Here is a 12,787-nt window from a genome sequence, read left to right as displayed (position 1 = left end):
TCTTGGAGATCCCCTTGAGCAAGATTTTTTTTCAAAACATTTCTCTAATGTGGTTGCATCTCTTTTACAGTTCTTCCTTGGATAAATTTTCTTTCTCATTTATTCATGTATTTTGTAACTCTTTAGCTTCTACCATCTAGCATAGGTTGCTTTTTTGTCCACCTTTTTTTTTCAGCTGGACTATCTTCTCTTTTGTCACAGATCCTATCTTACATTTAACTATAACTAGTCCTTCTGAATAGCCTGCACTGGCAAAGTTTTGTCTGTGGTCATGTTCCCTCTCTTTTCTTCCTTTCACACACATTCCTTTGGTCTAACTCACCCCAGATTTTCCTTGGGCTGTTTTATAGGCTGCTGGCATTTGAGTATTCCTGTCTTTTCTATCATTATTATGATTTTTTTGTACATCTTCTCAGTTATTTTTCGCTAAACATCTGGCTTCCCTAAAAATCTGCCTACTATAATGGCTCTAGATGATTAGCTCTTTAACACCACTACCCACAAGATATTTATAGTCTGAATATCCTGTGCTTGAAGTAAAATGTGATTTGCAAAAGTTTTGATTTTTAAACTTAAGGGAATGAAGCTGTGGTCCATTGTCTACCACTATCATTGTTGATATACTATTTCTGCAAGTGCCTTGACTAAAACAGATTATGTGCTTATCAGCTGTGCAATATTATTTCTGGATAGGAGAAATAATAACTTAGAGTCAATATGTAACTTTTTTTCCTTATCCATGGACAAAACTGCATTGATCCTAAATCATGGATATAAGTACATTAACATACTATATGCAGCACTGCATTCTAGTCTTTGTTCTAACCTTTCCAAGTCTATTTAGTAGTATCAAATTGTATGAATTTAGTATTTGTTTGCTTGTGATTTTTTTTCCATAATTTCTGTACCCTTATGTAGTATTCTGTTTTATTTTATTTTGCCTTCATAGACTCCTGTCCTTCTACCATGAGCGCTCTGCTAACAAGACCTGGGGATCACAGTCAATTTCTTGGACATAAACTGGTACCCTGGAGTATCTCCCATGGCATTTGAGAAACCTATATGCACTCATAGGTAAAGTGCAGGGCCTAAGACCCATGCTGTACTGCAACAACTGACGGGGTCAAACAGGACTCTGTAGGGCAGCTCAAGGGCACTAAATGCCTTTCTTTAGGCAACTGAATTGACTACCTATTACTGAGAAGATGTTTTTCAACCCTTCCTGCTACCTGAACTCACTGCAAAGATTTTTTTTTTCTGGAATAGCTTCTTTTCCCCATTCTAAGAAGTAAATTTTACCTGCCTGTATTCAGCATGCTTAAATTTTTTGTTTGCAAAGCCTGGGCTGTAACTGTAGATCCCACATTAACCTGTCTGAAGGTTTTAGCAGAAAATAGTTTTGGTCTTGCAAATGTAGCAGCTATGTGGAACTGGGTGCTCCTGATCTGAGCCTTTTCTTCCAGGTTTCAGGCAATCTTTACTTATAGCAAAATTGTTCTGGCAAAAAGACTTTTTTGCCTTTTGAAGCCTCTTCCTTAGAGCTTACACTTTTGCCATAGATGTCTGTGTGCCTATCAGTGATTTGCTAATTTAAACCACTATTAGTTTATCATCTTTTCTCTTCAGAGCTTGCTATCTGGCCTTTTACTAGGTTGCAGAAGAGACATGGCTGCTTTAAGGAAAAATAAGCAACTACAAAATAAATTTAAATCACGAGCTTTGTCTTGGTTCTCTCATCCCTATGGCTAAAGATCCCATAGATCCTCTGAGATTGCTTACCTCAAAGGTATTAAGTCTGTTATAAATGGCCTAAAGGTTTTTCCTCTTTATATGTGTATAAATACAGTGTTTTTCCCAAGCTCAGTCTTTTAGAAGTGCAGTACATTTAACAATGTGTCATGTAAAGATCTCCTCTCCTTTCAGTTCTGCTCCTGTGGTCTAGTCTTCCTGCTCCTCAATATCTGCAAGGAGTTAGACCCTTCTGGCCTCAATTTTCTCTTTTCCCATCTCTCACACTGGGATATTAATGGGATATGAAGGCAAACTTCCTACCTGATCCAGGAAATGCAAACCAGCAAAAGCTTACCATAGTAAGCTGTGAGGGCCTCTGAACTGTTATTTTTATGTATTCCAAGTATCAGTCACTGAGAACAGCCCTGTCTCAAGAGTGATAGGATGGAGCATATGGGAGGTTATAGTAGCATTTTGCTGTGAAAAACCTTTAATGTGGAAACATTCTGCAACGTTGATGGGCTGAGAAGAATTGCTTCAATAGGGATCAGTTAACAAAAGGCTGAAGCTAAAGCTGGACTTTTGGCATAAATCAACTGATCTGGGAGTATGCTTGTGTCAGAAAGGCTCACGTAGCCAAAAAGAAAAAAAACCCACCTGCGTGACCAGCTTCCCTTTCTGTAAATAGAAGAGGTCATTACTTTTATAATTAGAACTGGATACAGGACATATGTTGGCATAGGCAAAGCAATATGTCTGAGGGGAATAATATATATTCAGACTAAATCCCTGTTTACGAGGAGAAGTTTAGGTCACAGACCTTACAACATTTTTTTGGAATGAATGATAGCAGATTGATAGAACAGAAGTATTTCTTTAACACCAGTAGTTGAATGTTTTTATGTTCAAAACAGGTGTCTCCTAATATTAATACAAAGGAAGGCATTGTGTTAAAGCCCTCAAGCCTGATTTCTCTTTCAAGGCACTTTAATTCCACAGGTTGGGAGGAAACGGGCAGAGAGCCAGTCCCACCTTGATTAACAGGCTGAACTATAATACTGTTTTGAATAGAAGTTAGATATGATTAATTTCTAGTTGTGGCAACAGCCTTTTTGCTGCTTTCAGGTGTTTCAGTGAGTTTGAGGTCCAGCATGTCAGTTCTGTGGTTATGTTGCCTTTCTCCTATACATATTTTCTACATGAAATACATAACAAGTTGGTGCTGAGGACCAAATGCTGGTCTTTCTTGCTATTGCAGATTTTGTAAGGAGAAAGATGTGACCTGTAATGGCTGAAATTTCAGGGTAATCTTCAACTATAATTCCCTCAAGCAAATTCTACAGCTTTATTATCAGGTAGGTGACAAAAGTATAGATGATTGTTACAGGGACTATACAAATGGTCAGTATATTGTAAAATTAGTAGTGTTTTTTGTTTTTTGTTTTTTTTCCCCTTTTGGCTACGTGAGCCTTTCTGACACAAGTATACTCCCAGATCAGTTGATTTATGCCAACAGTCCAGCTTTAGCTTCAGCCTTTTGTTAACTGATTCCTATTGAAGTAGTTCTTCTCAGCCCATCAACGTTGCAGAATGTTTCCACATTAAAGGTTTTTCACAGCAAAATGCTACTATACAGGCTATCACTATTGCCATGAATTTGAGAGCATTTCTTATTTACAAAGACCCTCAACCAACAATTGTCATAGCAAAAAATGGCTATGACGGATGGCTGAAAGACTGATTAAAACCATCTCACTCTGCTTCCCTTTGCAACTTGCTTATCAGGCTAGTGTTATTTCTACTTTTGTCAGGCTTAGTGCAGCAGTTCACCTTTATTTCTGTTGAAGGATATATTACTAGGACTAGGTACTAGGAGCAAAACAAAACTAAAGATTATGATTTGATGAAGAGAAGATGCAGAGCTGTATATTATTGCTTTGTTCATAAGATGACAGTTGAGCCTGGAACATTTCAATTTCTGCTTATGTATACACTGCATGGGTACATGGGTAGGAGATAAAATGGACTTTATAAGGCAAGAATTCCCATGTGCCCAAATAAAGAGCATAGTACTAGCTGGAATAATCAGTGCTCTTCTGTTGTGCAGCTGTGTTCAAAATGCAAGATCCTCAAGCTCTTGCATTATTTACTCACTGTAAACAAAATAGCCTAATAGAGGCCAGGTGAGTTTGGCTGAAACTTACTTAAGTGGGAACCCATGCATACACAGTGGAGCAAGTGAGGTAAGGCTGAGCTCTTGCATATTGGCACCATGGCAGCTGTAGTGCAGAAGGCACAAAAGCTGGAACATAGCTGAGAGAGAAAGAGGGAAAAGCAGTTTGAAACCTGAATTCTTTGCAGCAGTAGAGGCTGAATAAAATACCAGCATTACGGCAGTGGTGCTCTCAGAGTTGCACAGAAGCCAGAAACTCCACTGCATTTGGAGTGATGCTCTGCTGTAGGACTGGCTCGCTATCCTTTGCCTTTAGCCTTTTCTTCCGGGGCACTGGAGCCTCTTTTGTCACTGGCAGATTTGGATTAGTCCAGTGACGTGATGATGATATACAGTCCTTCCTCAAATATTTTTCTTGCCAGTCACCCTAAATATTTGCCATCTCTGGTGCAGGGTCACAGTTGCTCATCTGTGCTCTGGAGCACTCCCACTTCTTCACCGTATGCTGAGGGCTCCCTTTTGAGTTATAGAGAATCCAGAGCAGCAAATTACCCAGACTCTTCCCAGAAAATAATGCTAGATACTAAACAGACTTAAAAAGACACCCACCTTCCTGTAAAACAAAGACATTTTTACTGAACTTCAAGTTGTATAGGAAACCTGTAAAAGAACTTAAAAATATTATAGAAATCCAATTGGAGTATTTTCTCTATTTTCTGAGATGACATACAATACACACAAAAAACTATTCAGGACCCACATAGTGTGAAAGACCTGTATGAGAGATTTGCTTATTTTATGTTACTATGTTTCAGCTGTCTGAAGCAATGTGATTTAGCTGCAGCTAAATCTACACTTCTGAGTTTTCCTCTTGTTGAGTGAGAGAGAGGTTGAAGGCCTGATAACGAATTCTCTCAGACATACTTTGTATGATAAATGTGGTACTTTCTCCCACTTCCAAAAAGGAGCCTTGAAGATACAACGTGCAACAGAACTGGTTGACTTAAGACAGTAAGTTTATATGGATAGGAAAGATACTAGAGATGGTGCTTACTGTCCTCCTTATAGTTCCTGACACTCTTGTTTGAGGTTCTCACTGTTACCTTTAACAGTCGAATAAGGTAGATACTGTGTAGATAAATGGCTGAACTTAATAATGTGGGATATTCTTGCYTGGTGAAGATTTTGAAAGCTTCCTGTTGTAAAATATGTATGCATGGAAATAAAATTGAGTACATAAAAATTGGTGATTTAGTTGCTCTCCTAGGTGAGAAGATTAAACTGTTGAGTTGGGAAACATCAGATTTAGAAATGTTAAATCTGTGGGGATTCTGAAGGAGTGAAAACTTGAAACAGAGGTGTATTTTGTCACAGATGATTATAATAGTACTGAAAATGGATTGACAAATCTCAGCTCCTGTGAGAGTGGGTCTGGGGTGTTTCATTACTGGGCGGGTCTGATTCTGCACTTACTCAGCCTGGTTTTGTTATTAACTTCAGGAGAGTTAATCCTGACCTACTCCCACGTAAGTGACATTTTTTCAACTCCTGAAACTAACAAAGTACTTCTGAACAAATTTATACATGTGAACTTACACTGAGGAGCTAAGACTTATTTGGACAATACCAATACTTCCTATTTTTTATCCGTATCTTATTACACAGAAAGGTAATTATCATTGCCATTTTACAATTAAGAAAGGGAGGTGAAGCGGTTCAGTGACCTGCCAAAGGTGATTGTAGAATTGTCCAGTTGTTGGAAGAGCTGGAAATAAGAGCTTGTTTCTCATGACCTCTGAGTCATCTGCACCTACAAACACTATACTGTGTATGAGGGCATGGCTTCACTCTCATTAACACTGTGGGTTATTGCCCGCTACAAGCCTCAAAGAGATCAGGTGTGAAAGCACAATGATATTTCTGCTGAGTTGCCCAGAGCAGCAATGGTTATGCTGTCTGGAAGAGAACAGATTAGACCTGATCAGCAAAAAGTCTTTTTAATAATAATAATAATAATAAAAACCCACCAATTGCCTCTTCAAGCTTTTTTTGAACAAATCTGAGTTGGAAGAAAGGTTCTGGACCACTTTAACACCTATCATCAGATGGCCATGATGTGTTTGAGACCTGGCAGCAGAAACCCTCCCAATGGAATAACCATCCAGTGGAGTCATTAATGTGTGTGATACACCTGAAAGCAAAGGAACAAACAAAAACAAAGCCTTTTTGATGATCTTTTTCATCCTTTTCTCTCAGCATACAACTCACTGTCATTTCTATGGAAGCAGAATTGTGTGGTCGCTTGCATGCATGTGTCCTCCTGATGGCATGGCCTTATAGCAGAACTTGGCAGATAGCTCATGGCTGACAAAACAATCTTCAGGAAAGAACTGTGTTAAAATTTTATCTAAACAAGTCAGCCGATCAAGACAGAAAAATCCTCAGGACAAGGAACTTCAGTAGTTGTACTGTGGAACTACCTGGGAAAGTAGGATAATGAATGCAATGAACAGTGGGTGCTGAGGTTGTATATATTGTAAAAATCTTTCTGGCTTTTCATATATCTTAGTTTTTAACCTGTAATGTCCCACAAAATCATGAGGTGGAAAGGTATTTAAAATATCCAGTTTTACTTGATTGTAAGCCAAACTAGTCAGCCTATTTACTGAGGAAAAAAAGTACTTAGGAATCTCTGTACTGAGAAGAGTTACTTGTTGTCAATTGAATATATGTTTCCTTTCCAAACATAAAGTACTGGATTTATTTATGTAGAAGAAAGAGACTCAAAATGTATTGTGAAGCAAAAAGAAAAGATTAAGAGATATTTTGGGTTACTTCCTTCACATGTTCCACATGCTCCTATCTAGGAGCTTTTCTAGGAATAATATGATACTGGAGATACCAATCTTCAGCTCCTAAGCAGAACTGATAGATTAACATCAACTGGATATGGCCCATATTCCTAGTACCTAACCACCTGGTAGCATGGCAGCAACACAGATGGCAGAAGTTGCTTGATACGTGGGGAGAAAACGTGGCAGGCCTCAATCTCTTTGTTGGCCTGTGTAACCTCTCTGTGGCTTTCAGATTACAACTTCCCTTCTTGCTAGTTGGTGTTAGTCCTAAAGGTCAATTGTTGTCATTATGTAACAGTACTGAAGGTTCAGAGCTCCAGTTCTGCTGGTGTGTCAGTGGGGAGGTTTACTCTGGCAGAGAAGGGAAGAATAGAGGGAGGGAAGAAGGAAGGGAGAGAGAAAGATTGGTTTACTGTTATTTAGGTTGCAAAGACAAGTGCTTTGAAGAAGAAAATTTTTAACTGCTTGTTCGCCATAAATCTTTCTSCTTTGTGCATGCTTAGGATAGTGCTGACATTAATGTCAGAACCATAATTAAAGTAAGCAGCTTACATACTGTCCAGCCTGTCCTGTCAATGAGTATGGAATGACTGAAAARAGAACAGAATTGAGATTGTACAGATCTAGTGTTTCCTAACTTCTGAGTGCCCAAACTTGTAATCCAAAGAACGTTGTTTTTAAATAGCTTGGATCTTACTGAGTTAGTGCATTTCATAAACCTCATGGGATTAGAAAAAGGCAGAGAAGCCTCTGATATATAATRCTAGGAAGCTTCATAACCAAAAAGTGACAGCTGGAGGTAGGGATTTGAGGCTGCTTTGAGTTTTTAAAAGGCTGAGTTTGGAGAACAGGATGTTGTTTTAGTGGAAGAAGAGAAATAAGCTTTTTATCTTCTAGTATAATGTGGGTCTGAACATCAGTTCTGCCTTGCCATAAGCAAAATGACTTATCCACCAGGTTATGGTGAGTATCCCAGATACCAGCTTTCTACCTGGCCCCTCAAATTTAAATTACTGACTGGCAGGCTTCCAAAGGTGAGCAAAGAGCATGTTCACCCAGAGTATCCCCATAGGACAGTAGTTAAAGCGCTCTTCTGACAGGGGATTCAGAGTCTGTGGACTAGAGGGATGCTTCAAATTGCAACCTTTAATGCTTAAACGAAACCTCAAGGGACTACTATGAATACTGTAGAAGATCCAGTGGTGGTCTTTCAGGCACCCATCCTCCAAGGAGGCTCTGTGGACCTGATGCCAAGTGGAGAGAAGGAACTAACTTTTCTCACAGTTCCATATGTTGCTAGTGAAAGTAAACAACAAACTCAAGCAGAGTGAATTGCTGATGGAGATGTATATAGTGTCTGCAGTATGTTGTCAGAGGAGAGGGGGAAGTGTTTGAACTTGGTTACTTTCCAGTGATTGTATAGAGCATTTGAGCAATATGTTATATGGATTGGATTGCTTCCCAGGGCCAAGTGCTCAAAGTATGATGAAGTGGCATCTATATTCCGCCTCTTGTTTTTCCTTCCCGCAGAACCTCTCTTACAGAATTTGCCAAAAGGAAGGCAGTTMCCTTTACTGTATTGAAAAGACACACAGGCTTCAGAGCGAGTAGGAAAATAAACTATTTTAAAATAGCATATTCTTATTCATCACGTCTTTCTTGAGATTTGATCCTGCAAGGTGCTAACARGGATAGTACTGCTGTCCCATCCAATGTTAATGCATCCAAGTAATTTTGAGAAGAGTAGTCCTGTGAAACTCAAATGCTTGCTCAAGTTAGGGCCAACATTTAGAAAAGCACCAGGTTTTCAAAAGGAAACAAATCTTGAGAGCGGAAAGCTCAAGGAAGATCTTACCAATGTGCATAAATGCTTGATGAACCAGACTCTTCTCAGCAGTATCCAGTGGAAGGGTAATAGGAAATGGGCACAAATTGAAATACAAGAAATTGCATTTAAACATCATAAAATCTTTTCTACCCTAAGAGTGGTTGACCAGGTTGCCCAGAGAGGTTGTGGAGTCTCCATCCTTGAAGATACTCAAAACCTGGCTGGAGATGGCATTGAGCAGCCTGTCTAGTTGACCCTGCTTTGAACAGACATTTTGGACCAGATGATCTGCAGAGGTCMCTTCCTACCCTAGCTGTTCTGTGATTCTCTGGTTTAAGTAACGCAATACTTGAACTGTGTTTTCAACACAATTTCAGCTGCACCAGATATATCTGAGTAGTCTTCTAGTCTGAAAACAGTGTGTTTCCTCTAGGATCTGAAATATGAACTACACTGTAAAGGGGGAAAGAAAGAAAGAAGCCTAGACTAGATCATCTAGGACTAGATGATCTCTAGAGGTTCCTGCCAACCTCAGCGATTCTGTGATTCTATTAAATCCATTGCCAAAGTGGATTAAATATGGCAGCACTGACAGCATAACTACAGTCAAATCGTTGTACYTGGAGTTTAGGAACCACAGGTTGAATGCTGAAAGTTACCAGTGCACACTGGAAATCCTGTATTAATGATGTGATATGAATGCTTTAATTAAATAACTTAGGAAGAATCATAGCAAATAACAATCCAAAGGTATCTCCTGTCTCTATTCTATAGGGCTTTGTCATCAGTATCACAGAAGAATAATTTGTTTGTGGTACTAATCAAAATAGGTAGTAAAAAGACAGGTAACATAAAAGACATGGTTATGCCATACAATAGAAGTAGAAATTCATGCCTGTGTCACTGTCTCGTATCACACACAACCATGTTCCCTCCTTAACCATTCATGAAATACAAGCAATGAAAACAACAGAGATTTTTTTTTTWAAAAAAAGATATTGTTGAGGAATATTGTTCCTAAAATATTATATGTGTRTTATCCAAGTGTCTTTTTGGCTACAGCTCAATAAGAAGTCTGCAGTATCTCAATATCTGCAGCTTATTATACAAAAACATTATTATTTAAGTACTTTACTGAATATCAGTTTAATGGAACACAAATATATACTTAAAATATGTTGTATCCTGCTTCTTCTTCACACTGTTCATTCTCAGGCTGAAGAGGTTCTTCCTTGTTATTTTTCATTCAGGTTTAAATTCCTTTCTGTGCATTGTCTCACTCTTGCATCATTCTTTAGATACCAGAACATCCTATGAAATTTGATTCTGTTGGAGTCAACATTTGACCAGACATGTATGTACTGAATGGACAGGCAGGGCAACTACAAAGGCTGAGAGGGCCAAGGATGATGATGGGAAGACAAGAAGAGGCAGAGCATTTCAGGATTTTGCTGTACTTTTACCACTTTTTGCATAAGAAGCACCAATAATTTTTTTCATTTAAAACCTTAACTTTTGCATAATTTAATTACTTAACCTTTGAAATTGCAAAAGGCCCATTTTCTCTCCCTTGATAGTTGTTTGTGGACATTAATAATAGCATACTTGTTTATGATAGAAATCTTTTCTCTCACAGCAAACATCTTTATGTTAAACTTCTTCAGGACTCTGTTCTGAATACTTTACCTCAGTCTTTCCATTACTCTTGGATGTTAATCTAGCATAATTGTCAGAGATTAATCATAATGTTAAGATAGATTACTGAGACAAAGCTTATTAAAATAATCAGTTTGATCTTAAGGAAGGTAAACTGTAGCTGTAAGCATTTGGGGGAGGAGGTTCTACTCACTGAATAGTGACACTTACATTGTATCATTCACCTTTACAAGCTCTTCATGTTTGTTTTGTGTTGGAAGAGCCTATTTCTGTTCTCGTATCAGTGCTAATTTGGAAGAACTCCAGTGATATAAATAGCAATGGCACAGTAACACCCATATGAGCTCAGAGTTGTCGTCAGAGTCTGAGGTTAAGGCACTGGCCTGGGATTTGGAAAATCAGAGATCAGTTTCCTACTCTACCACAAATTTCCTGTTTAAGTTCAGGGATGTCCACATGCAGTCCGATCCAGAAAAACAATTAGGTGCCTGATGTGCAACCTAGGTGGAATTTGGTTGCCTAAATCCAAGTGACAACAAAGCTGCCTTTTCCTACAGCATCTACCTCTGCTTGGRCACCTCTGTTTTTACCTGCAAAGTTTTGGAGGTGCTAGTGATCTATTAGTTCCCCAGCCACGTGGGCTAGTGTGCACTGTTCATTTTGTTGCTGTTTTAAATCCAGCTTTGTTTGAGTCCATGAACTGGGTATGCCCTTTGAAGGGACTAGTCTGAAGGGTGAGTATGTCTAATGCAGACTGACAGCTTGGATTCAGCAGAAAGTGCAGGCATTTATGTTAAAATGGCTCCTTACATAGGGCTGGTTTTGGTATCAGCAGTGCCTCCTTTTTATTAAATACCTCTGTGTGCAATTAATCCTTTTCCTGTCAGATAATGGACTATAAGCRCAAAGCTGTGGCATGAACTTCTCTTTATGCTATTTGGTGGGAATAAGTCCTGCTTGTTTAGAGCCTTAAACAGCTTTGCTTCATAGATCCTGCTGGTACATCTCACACAGACATCACGCAGTCCACTCTTTAACTGGCCTGCTTGATTTTACTCTTGGCAGAAAGACAGCTGAAGTGACTGTTTTTGCAGCAGCTCTGCAAGGCTGTATTAGAGGTATTGTACACAGGCAGGTTGTCCCTGTGCAGCCACTGCGCACAGGAGAGACCTGCTCACACAGCAATTTTCTTCAGGGGCAGCTGTCTTTTAAAAAAAAAAAAAAAAAAAAAAAAAAAAAAGAAAGAAAGAAAGAAAAGAAAAGAAAAAAAAAGGAAAAGCAAAAAACAAACCCCTTGAAGCATCATAGTGACAACCCTAATGGTATGTCTGCTCTACAGACTGCTGAAGCCTTTTCACCACAGATCTGTGTGATGGCACTCCGAGGAATATCCCTGTCAGACAGCTTCAGCAGTTACAAAGAGWGAAAGCCTTAAGGAGAATATGCTAGTTCAAATGCATACACATATATTTATTTTCTAATTTGCTAAGGTTTAGGATTATGCAGATATACAGAAGTGCTTTAGCCTGGAGCTGAGGTGGCTATGGAGGGTGTGCATACATAAAAGGGTGTGGGTTTTGGCTTCTTTATTTAGATTTTTTTTTCTGAAGGATGTGCGGCAGGAGGGACAGGGACTAGTACATTTCTATATAACTTTTTTTAAAATAGCCATTTGAGAAAAATGTGTCATCCCTCCAGTTGCAGTTGCTAAGTGTCTGTTCAGGCAACTGAGACAGGTATGGAGAGCTTCCTGGCTGCTCCTACCACAGCTTGCAAGCCCTGCCTATCAAGTGGCCACTGAAGCCTGAAAGTCAGAAGATCACTCTGAATTGCTATGAGCATATTGGGAAGGACAAACTGGGAATATAACTAATAAACTTCAACTTGTTTTAACAAAGTTTGTTTTATTTATTAATTGCAAATGCCCATGAACATTTAAACCCTATAAAGTAGTTCTTTGGACATAGCCTGAAGTTTTCTTAAAATCCAGATAAGCCAAGAGTAGACTGAGGATTATAGAGCATTGCAGATAGGTGAATGACTAGTTAAATCCCCACCCTAAAAGCTTATATTTGATGGCCAGTCTTTCAGCCCTCATCAGTAATTAGATTTTCAGACTCTGTGGGAGAAGTTACTTCTGCATCCTAACTTCAGCAGAGTTGGGAGGTTGTGAACTCCACCCACCAGTGACCTACATTTTGGCTGTTTAGTCAACCTCGCAAGAACTACTTACCACGAGATGCCACTAGCAAATTACTGAGCTAGCATCCAACACTCCTAACCACACACAAAACAGTTCAGTTCAGAAGAGTCTCGCCAAAATAAGCACGTCCTCACCCACATTGGACTGTCTGTCTGAAAGAAGCTGGGACAGTTAAATACTTCTTTGCAAGATGGTTTTTCTTGCTGGAAAGTAAAAGTTCCTTGTTTCCCCTGTTGATGTACTTCCAAACTCAGTTCTCTTTATGGAGAAATTCCTGTCTGCAATACACATTGAAAAGCCTGGCCTTTGGATCGGTTTTGTTTTGTCTTCTTTTTTTTTTT

General features: G+C 39.0%; 1 protein-coding gene across 1 annotated transcript in view; it reads left to right on the top strand.

Moving 5' to 3' along the window:
- LOC146590593 (uncharacterized) overlaps positions 1-12,787 on the top strand; it is a 37,180-nt gene that overhangs the window by 1,819 nt on the left and 22,574 nt on the right. Inside the window, exon 3 of the mRNA XM_085314321.1 lies at positions 950-1,074. Coding sequence (XP_085170447.1) covers positions 1,043-1,074 — 32 coding nt within the window. The 5' untranslated portion in view covers positions 950-1,042. The remainder of the gene's footprint in view (positions 1-949; positions 1,075-12,787) is intronic.

The sequence above is a fragment of the Rhea americana genome, unplaced genomic scaffold (genome assembly GCF_003343005.1).
Source record: "Rhea americana isolate MKP2758 unplaced genomic scaffold, rheAme1 scaffold_40, whole genome shotgun sequence".
Taxonomy (NCBI): domain Eukaryota; kingdom Metazoa; phylum Chordata; class Aves; order Rheiformes; family Rheidae; genus Rhea; species Rhea americana.
Note: the sequence above shows the minus strand (reverse complement) of the source record. Positions and strands in the feature narration are given on the sequence as shown.